Source organism: Pangasianodon hypophthalmus, chromosome 24 (assembly GCF_027358585.1).
Source record: "Pangasianodon hypophthalmus isolate fPanHyp1 chromosome 24, fPanHyp1.pri, whole genome shotgun sequence".
In the NCBI taxonomy this organism is placed as follows: Eukaryota; Metazoa; Chordata; class Actinopteri; order Siluriformes; family Pangasiidae; genus Pangasianodon; species Pangasianodon hypophthalmus.
This window is the reverse complement of record NC_069733.1, coordinates 2,584,951-2,594,466: the sequence shown is the minus strand read 5'-3', so window position 1 is coordinate 2,594,466 and position 9,516 is coordinate 2,584,951. Positions and strand designations below refer to the sequence as shown.

Genomic DNA, 9,516 nt, shown 5'->3' with positions numbered 1-9,516 from the left:
ATATAGGTGTGATGGCCAGGTGTCCACAAACTTTTGGCTAAAGGAACTTGCAAAGCCCATTATAGCAAACGTCAAACTGTATGTTTTGTCATACATATAGACAACTACGAAGGTAAGAAAGAAAGTTGCTGTTGTTGTTCCTCTTTCGGCTGCTCCCGTTAGGGGTCACCACAGGAGATCATTGGTCCACGTATTTGATTTGGCACAGTTTTTAGACCAGATGCCCTTCCTGACACAACCCTCCTCAATTTTATCCAGCTTGGGACCGGCACTGAGAGCGTACTGTTGCATGCAAACCCAGTGGTTGGGGTCGGTTCCCTGGCCAGGAATCAAATCCAGGCCGCAGGGGTGAGAGCGCAATGGCCCAACCACTAGTTCTCCAGGGACCGAAGGTAAGAAAGAAACTACCTATTTTCAATATAAATCATCCCATATACCTTATCAATACAGCATATAAATATAGAAATAACAGTCAGAGAAACCTGAAGGTCAAGTTGCTGTCTGAAGGTACTGATGGAAACTGCAAGAGCCCCACTATTTCATAACAATACATGCAAATAGTGTTATGATGTATTTTGATCCTGGATACAGCCATGACCTTTAAACATCACAAACTGCACCTTTCATGAGCAAGATTTAGTGCATGTTTTGTAGAACACTATACTAATGAACTTAACATCTTCTCCTGAATCTAAGCACCAGTTGAATCAGATACAACTGGATGTCGAGTCACATTTCCACACTCCAGAGCTCCTTTGGAAATCAGTCCTGCCGTTCACGTGCAGCCCCGCTTGTGCGCGTGGAGCGAAAACAAAAACAACTCCATCCCGCCGGCCAATGAGACGCGAGCGGCGGGGCGGAGCGTTTGACCCGCGAGCGAAACGGCAGCGCGCGACCTCGCTTTCCCTTGCCAGTACCGCACGCACGCGCTCCACCGTTGCATGGATTACGGCGTTTCCCTGCAGCTTCAGCACGAGCTCGCCGAGCCCCCGACGCGTTTACCGCGCGACTACACACTGCAGCTACAGGTACGCGCGCATTCACTTGCACACACACATGCACAAGTGCACACAGTCATGCGCTCGTGTTGCAATACATTGAGACTTATTTTATTTTATTCCTTGCACATGCCCTTGTCTGAGGCTCGCGCGCCGCATGGTGCTGTGTTTACAAGCAAACCGTGCTGGCGGGTGATAATCACACGGGATGACATCACTTTCCATGTTAATGCACTTTTACAAAGATCTTACATGCAATCTGCATAAGCAATAAATTAGTGCATTAAACAGTGTGCATGCAAGGATTTGTTTTTCCCTCATGCATGAAATATCTCGGACAGAATGAACACAGACAAAGAAAGAAAACATGCACAAGTGCATGCAATAATGCACAGCACCACAAGCTTCATCTCTTCACCCCACAGGTGCTGGAATGTGTGTATGATGAGTTCATAATTGGTGATGGTCAGAGGTGATGTTTCAGGATTGTTCACTAAAGCATTATCCACTTCTTTGGAGTAGAATTCGGATTTAGTTGCATCCAGAGTCCTGCCATGCACCTTGTGAATCAGCTTGGCTCTGCGAGACAAAATTGCCTGATTTAGCAAGATCAAACAGTGCTTTGTCTTGTTTTAGTCCAGCAAAGCACACTTTCTAGTAACCTAAAGCATTTTCTAATTATATATCAAAGATGAAGTCACACAGCAGTCTTTGCATGCTTGGATAACAAAAAAAAACAGACAAGGATGTTTATCAGAATTCTGTGCAATGGACAGTTGGGAGATATGAACAGATCTGAATTATTGATGTCTTGTTGATTTTTTTATTCCTGCAATGAGAGATGCAAGGCTGGCCTTTGATTTCCATCTGAAGAGTGTTTAAGCCTGGCCGTTTGCTCCTTCTCTAGCCCCCAGGCAGAAGAACTTTGGGATAGCGTGCTTCTTCTCTCATTCATGATAAATAAAGCACAGAGAAAGCTTCTTCTCTGTGCAGCCATCAAGAGAACACAATAGATTTGATGGCATCGCTTAGCTCAGTAATGTCATTTGTTCACTGTCAGAAATAAAACCACCAAACTTTACTTTTCTTTTGTACCATTAGTCTATATCTTTTCCATGTAGTGTCCATTTAATTAGCTTTAATTAGAATAAAGCTTTAAAGGTACATCAGTGGTCCTTAAAATCCAATTACGTAATCTAAATTGCACTATATTCAGGAGTGTACACAACTTGTTTTCTATAAAATCAGAAATTTATATTAAAGAAATTACACTGTGGATAAATGATCCATTTATTAGCTAGCAGTGTGTTGTCCAATCCCAGGTTTTGGTTGCACAGAAACTTAAATGACGTAAACGATGTTAAAAACATCGTAACATAATAGCATATTGTGAGCTAGCTAGCTAGGTTATTGTCTTCTCATAACACATTACATCATGTTTGTGCTCTCAGCAATAAAGCTAGCAAGTCGTTGCTGAATGTTTAGGTTACGAGAGTGTGGTGTTCTTTCATCACAGTGCACATAAAAAAAGAAAAAATCTGTACTTTCTCTGATGTTATAGGACAGCTTTGGCCTGGAATTTATTTTGCTTAGTTTTGTTTGATTCTGGAATGAAGCTAATACACCTAGAAAACACTTTCTTCCGTTAGACACCTCAAGCCTTAACCAGTGTGTGTCGTTCAGCAGGCGGTGGGATTCACGCTCTATAATTACTAACTATGAATAAAAAAAACTATGAATAAAAAAATGAATAGCCTTGACACAAAATTTGCTTGTCCTGGGTTCTCGGGCTACTGATTTGTTCATTCCTGAATTACGTAAACAAAGCAAATTGTATATTAATTTATTTTATATTATCATCCATTGACTTCTACCTATTAATTTTAGGCCACGCCTCCTAACCATGCGTGATGCAAAGTAACACCCAATCCATGAGGTCAGCTTCGACTGTTTTTAGCTCTGTGACCTCATTTTGTCCGAAGGTCAGAAAAGGTCAGTGGCTAGTGTGCGATTATTTACGCCTGCAGTTATAAGCATCTTAGATGTTGCCAACAATAATCTTACAGTTTCAGAGCAAGAGTAAAGAAGCAGACTTCGGGCTGATTGACTGCATTTGCATTTATCTCTCTGAACTGCAGCATCCTCACGCACGTCTTTTAATCCTGTAATACTGTACGTGTGAATTTTAAATAAAGATGCACCTGGAGGAATTGCAGTGCTGTTAACAGGAAACTGAATCTTTAGAGGCAGCATGGCTGTGTTCATATATCATCTTTTCACCTCTTTTTTTTTTCTTGACTCTTTTCCTGATTCCATTTTTAACTGTGCGTTTGGCCTCAGAAGACCTCACCATGCTCTGCACAAGTGTCTCTATGGACACTTTCCTGCTTCCCTGTCCATGCCTCCCTGCTAATGAGAGGGTATATGGTACGACTGTCACATTCTCTACACTGTTTATTTTTCAGTTCTGCCATGAAATTAAGTTTGGGACCATAACTGCCTTAGCCATACAGTACAACCATGCAATTTCTTTGCATAAAGTTGTACTTACTAATTAGAAAGAAGTATCAGATCAGATCACAAAGTTGGGTCATGCTAGCTGATCTGTAGCTGTTGGGATACAATATGGTGTCTCTGCAGCATCTCACCTTAGTAATTATTCCTAATAATTATCCATCTAGATGTGTTATTTCTATGTTTTATATGTTTTATACATGGTGTCTAATAATATATTATTAGACACCATGTCCATGACAGCAAGATGTTTGGAAAAGCTGCGATGAAATCTCTTCTAGAGAGCAACTCACAAAAGGCAGTATTGTGTTCAGGTGAGACCAAAATCGAACATTTTGTCCATGAACACCATCACCCTGTTTGGTGAAAATAAGATGGAAAAGCACCCACACTGACAATAAAATATGGTGATGGCTCACTGATGCTTTGTGGCTGGTGGCAGGAGATTTAAATTAAAATTTATTTGCCTCTACCAGGAGGTTAAGACTTGGTTGTGGATGGGTTTTCAACAAGATAACAGCCTCAAACATGCATCCAGATCAATTCTGTGTCCACTGTAGCCTTAGATTCCTGTTCTTGGCTGACAGGAGTGGAACCCAATGTGGTCTTCTGCTGTCGTAGCTCATCTGCCTCAAGGTTCGACATTTTGTGCATCCTGAGATGCTTTTCTGCTCAACACATTTGTAAAGAGTGGTTATTTGAGTTACGGGAACCTTCCTGTCAGTTCGAACCAGTCTGGCCGTTCTCTTCTGACCTCTCTTATCAGCAAAATGTAGGACTGTGTTTTGCTTGTGTATGGAGAGAAAATTCATTCATCTTTAGTAACTATTTCATCCATTTAATGTTGCACTTGATAAGTAAATCACGAAAAAACTTTTTTTTCCCTTTATTTAAACAGTGTAAGAAAATGAAGATTGAGTGTCTTCTTTTTATATTTATCTAGATAAAACATGTAACTACATGACCATGCTTGAAAAACTCATATCACTTTATCACATCCTTTATTTACCATTACACCAAATACTTGCTATATTTATCTGACTTTTTGAATTTTGGGCTTTTCCTTTTCTATTCTGTTTCTTTTTTTTTTTTTTTTTTAATTAAACCCTGTCATGTCTGACTATTTTGTTACCCGTCTTGGATTTCAGTTCAAAATCTAACATGCTTATGATTAACATGCTAAAACAAATGGTAACATTGTTAGCATGTCTGTAAGCTAACATGATTGCGTATCAACAGATATAAAGCTAACAGTACATAGTCACAGCTATAGATTTGTACATTTTGAAATGTGTGGAGGTCATTTTCTCCACAGAGAGACTGGATATATGTGTGTGTGTGTGTGTGTGTGTGTGTGTGTGTAGAGACAGCTGGGCTAATATCCTCCCTGCAGTGTTCAGCTACAGCGCAGATTAAAACGGCAACTGGGGGTCTCTGAATAGCTCCAAAACTCAGTTTCACAATTCGGCTTGTGTTTGTGTGTGTGTGTGTGTGAGAGAGAGAGAGAGAGAGAGAGAAAGCTTTTGGATGTAAACTGGTCCTTGAGGTTCATCCCTGACTATTTGTGTTTGTGGACGGGTGACCGGCTGGCAGCAGTAGTAGCAGCTGGGGATCTGTCGCTATCGCTATTGAAAAAGAAACTGAGTTTGATAACTTACTACTGACCAGCTGCTTTATTTTTCACTAATAACTAATCATCTGCTTATCATCTGTCTGTAATCACTGCTTCTGTTCAAACAGGAAATTGTTTTATAAGTGCACTTTGTGCTTGTAGAGTGTTTCTTAGTTGTGGTAAAGAATGAGGTTTGTAATTAACACCTGCCCTTAAGCATCCTTTTGCTGTGTGGCTGCCAGTAGAGCCTCTCCGTCCCTTCACACAGCGGAGATGGAGAGAAAGGTTGAGCGAGAGAAGTGAGCTAACAACCGCTAATTACTCCGAGCTTAATTGACTTTGTTGCTTGCTTAGTGCTTGCCAGCATACGTCTGCTTTGTGTACAAAAAGGCTCGCCAAGAATATTTGGAACTCGTAAGGAAAGACAAATGTTTAGCATTAAAAACAGTTTTGTATGTTGGTCTCGGTGCAGTTGGACCAGAAAGGGTAGAACTTTCACTGTTTTGTCGAGTTAAGGTTCAGATTTGGGGCTGATATCAAAGCGAAAACTTCTGTGTATACTTTTAACTACATTTTCCTCTCAGCGTCGGTCAATTTATTCACCATTCCTGAGCCAAAACTGCTAAAAAAATTTATAGTACTTAGCATAAGTCTATTAGGTATTAGCTTCACCCCATTAAATAATGGTTTTAAGCCTGTTAAAGAGGAAATTAACTTGACTGTATAAGATCATCCAAGGGTGGATAAATCATAAGTCCATTAGCTAGCCCACCAGGCAAGTACGAAGTCCAGTATGCTGTCCAGTCCCATGGTTTGGTTGCCTAGAAACCTAATTGACCAGGGAAAAAACATGGTAGCTAACCTAAAATAGTAACTAATGGCAAGCTAGTTACCTTGTTCGCTTTACTGCGTTAGATCATAAGATGTCAATCACTCCGTCCTCATGGCTTGTAGCATCATCTCAGCTTTCTCCCAACATAAAACATGACATGTGACCCCACTGTCTACTCTGTGACTGGAAAAAAAATCATCCCTTGTGGTATTCAGAGTCTGCAGGTGCTACAAATCCAAAATTCATGAAGCCAGGACAGAAGGGACATTGTTCTTCAGTACAGACGGCATCCTCTGGATAAGAGAAACCCCGGATGAGGCGGGGATGAGAATCCTACCTCTGGCTCAATGAGTACATTCTAGCATTCCTGATAGTCGATGAATATGAATAGTCTATAGGGTTACAGGGGGTTGATGAATATGTTCTGGAGAGACGGAGCAGTGATGGATGAAAAAAAACAGATCCTGGGATTCTTACTGGTACTTTCTGGAGGTATAGAAGTTGCTGGAAGAATGCTGCACTGCATTTTTCTCTACTTTGCCTAAACCCGATACCACTTGTACCTTACCTGAATAATATCTGAGAGGTGTCGATATGGCCGAAGCCTTTTAAAAAAATAAGTTAGTAAGAAAAATAAAAACGTGCAGTAATGGAAGGAGATTTTCTGCCTCCATCATTTCTCTGCATCTTACAAGTAGAAAGCTGATGTGTTTAGGGATGCTGTATGGGTGTAATGTGCATTTATATTATTGTCTCTAATTTGGGTGGTACTTGCATGTGTGTGTGTGTGTGGTGTGTGTGTGTGTGTGTGTGTGTGTGTGCAGAGCTATGCTGAACTGGCTGACAGCTCAGGCTGAGCATCTTCATTTCTGAGAATTCATGAATACTTTGCAAGGACACCGAGGGCTCATTGTTGTCTTCCTTCTTTTCCTATCTTTCTCCTTCCTTTATTACATATATATCTATCCTTCTTTCTTTCATCTTTCCCTCCTCTTTTGTTTGTCTTTTGTTTTCATCGTTCTTTGACGATTTTCTGTTTATCCGTCTTGTGCTTTGTGTCCTTTTCTTTTCCTCATGTTCTCATGAGCCAGCTGACACAGTGCCTGTCACAAACGCTTCAGGTTTAGACATCTGTCAAAGTTTCGGTGTTTCTAAAAACTTGCCTCAGAATAATTTGTCTTCCTCTTTTTTTTTTTTTTTCTGGACGAGTGACAAGCAGAGTTTGCATAAAAATATTGCTTTGCTGTTACTGGGAAGATGTTTTCCTCCACAATATTCATCTCTTGTATATATCAAGTAAGGAATAAAACACTCCAGGAGGAAGTTTATAGGAAAATAATCCTATATAACAACAATAATAATAATGAGTGGAGTGGTGAAACGGAGTCCCTGGTACCAAAGTTGATTATATTCCTGTAGCGGCATGTCCTGAAATAAATTATTCCTTGTGAATTGTTCACAAAACAAGTTAGTTCCTGTTATCACTTACGTTATAGCAGCTATAAACAGTTCTTTCCTCACCAGTCTCATTAAATCTCCCTCTTGGAGTTAATATGACAAAAAAATGCAGCTTATTATGTTACTGAGAACCTGCGAAAGCTGCACTGCTGTCAGACCTGCTGTTACAGAAAATTAATTAGCACAAACTGACCAATCAGAATCGAGAATTCAGCGGCACTGTGGAATAAATGGTATCTTTTGCACCAAGTGTCATATGCAGTCTATTATGTATATGGTGTTATATTATTTTTTAGATAATTCCTCCATGTATATTCTCAAACCCTCTTCAAAAACGTAACCCCAGTACTCTTTTTTGCTAGTTGTTTGGCATTATTTAAACGATCATTAAACTATAATATAAAAGATCCAAAAATTCTCCATGATGTTAAATTCTGTTTCATTGAGTGCACCCATTTTTGCCCAAGGAGATTACAACATGCAGGAAAAAAAAGTTTGTTTAATCTTGTCTCGTGAATTATTCATACATAGCTGAACTTGGGCAACAAAAACACAGTTGAAAATTCCACTACAAAGATATATGTATATATATATATATATATATATATATATATATATATATATATATATATATATATATATATATATTTTTTCCAAAACGAATCATTTACTAAAATTTTATATGCTTTTATATATTATTCAGTGATAGAGCAGAGATCTTGGTGGGTTTTTCAGACCAGTAAGGCTGCAACAGTCATATTCTGGGGAACTAAAGCTGCATGAACCATGGTCTGGGGCCAGTTCACTTGCTGTGTACGTGATGTACCACATATTTTAATATGAACACATAGTCTGACACTATATTTATGAAGTATTCCCTATTCAGAAGCTTTTTTGTGAGATGTGACATAATGGTGCCATTTTGTTGGACTGGGGAAAGAATCTAGAACCTGTTTCAGGTTGGTCCCCAAGGAAGTTTAAATGGAGCCACATGCAAGAGGGGAAAGAGGGGACAGGTATTGTTATAGCCTCTGAATTGTGTCAGTGATCTCCGTACGGCTTTGCTAAAAGTAACAGTATTGTTGGTGGGACTCCTATCCCCGAGCCCAAACCAGGAGGGTTCTTTGAAATCCAGTTTATGAAATCTGACAAAGCTAACTTATTTCAAGTGACATACACGCAGACCCTGATTGACTAAGATTCCAGATAAAGTGCGCTAATGTGAATTTGCCAGACGGTAAATTGGTAGGCGTGTTGTAAGTGAGTTTCAAAGAATATCTGTGTGAATTAACTTGTCACACGTGCATAATTGTGCATCTAGCATAATGCCTAATTCAATTCAATTCATTTTTATTTGTATAGCGCTTTTTACAAAGGTCATTGTCTCAAAGCAGCTTTACACAAACAAAAGTAAAGTGAAGTGATGCATAATGATGCATAATGCATAAGTACTTGCCCCCTATCCACCATCGCCCCCCCACACATTAATACAAACAGGAAATGGTGGTTCCTGCCCAGTACTACAAAGGGGAAATGGAGGTTCCTGCTGAGTATTTCAAAGGGGAAAAGGGAGATTCCTGCCCAGTACTTCAAACAGGAAATGATGGTTCCTGTCCAGTACTACAAAGAGCCAGTGGTGTTTCCCACAAATATGTCAAAGGGGAAAAAGAGGGTTTCCTGCCCAGTACTTCAAACAGGAAATGATGGTTCCTGTCCAGTACTACAAAGAGCCAATGATGGTTCCTACATATCCAGTAGTTCAAAGGGAATACTGAGGATCCTGGCCAATATGTTAAAGGGGAAATACAGGTTCCTGTCCAGTACTATAAAGGGAAAATGTGGATTCATGCTCAGCACTATAAAGGGAAAATGTAGGTTTGAAAATGTGGGACAGGAAATGCAGGTTCATGCCCAGTACTTCAAAGGGGAAATGGAGGTTCCTGTCCAGTACTTCAAAGGGGAAATGGAGGGTTCCTGCCTAGTACTTTAAAGGGCAAATGGTGGTTGTGGGTGTGTGACAAAGATGTACCTCAGTTGCTGGTGTCATGTAACCTTCCTGATTGGCTACTGCTTTTCTTGTCTTCAGACCTGACAGATGCCAA

At 40.0% G+C, this 9,516-nt stretch overlaps 1 protein-coding gene across 1 annotated transcript in view; it reads left to right on the top strand.

Annotated features, from left to right (window-relative positions):
• Positions 1-833: 833 nt before the first annotated feature.
• zmat4a (zinc finger, matrin-type 4a) overlaps positions 834-9,516 on the top strand; it is a 62,954-nt gene continuing 54,271 nt past the window's right edge. Inside the window, exon 1 of the mRNA XM_026939656.3 lies at positions 834-1,028. Coding sequence (XP_026795457.1) covers positions 942-1,028 — 87 coding nt within the window. The 5' untranslated portion in view covers positions 834-941. The remainder of the gene's footprint in view (positions 1,029-9,516) is intronic.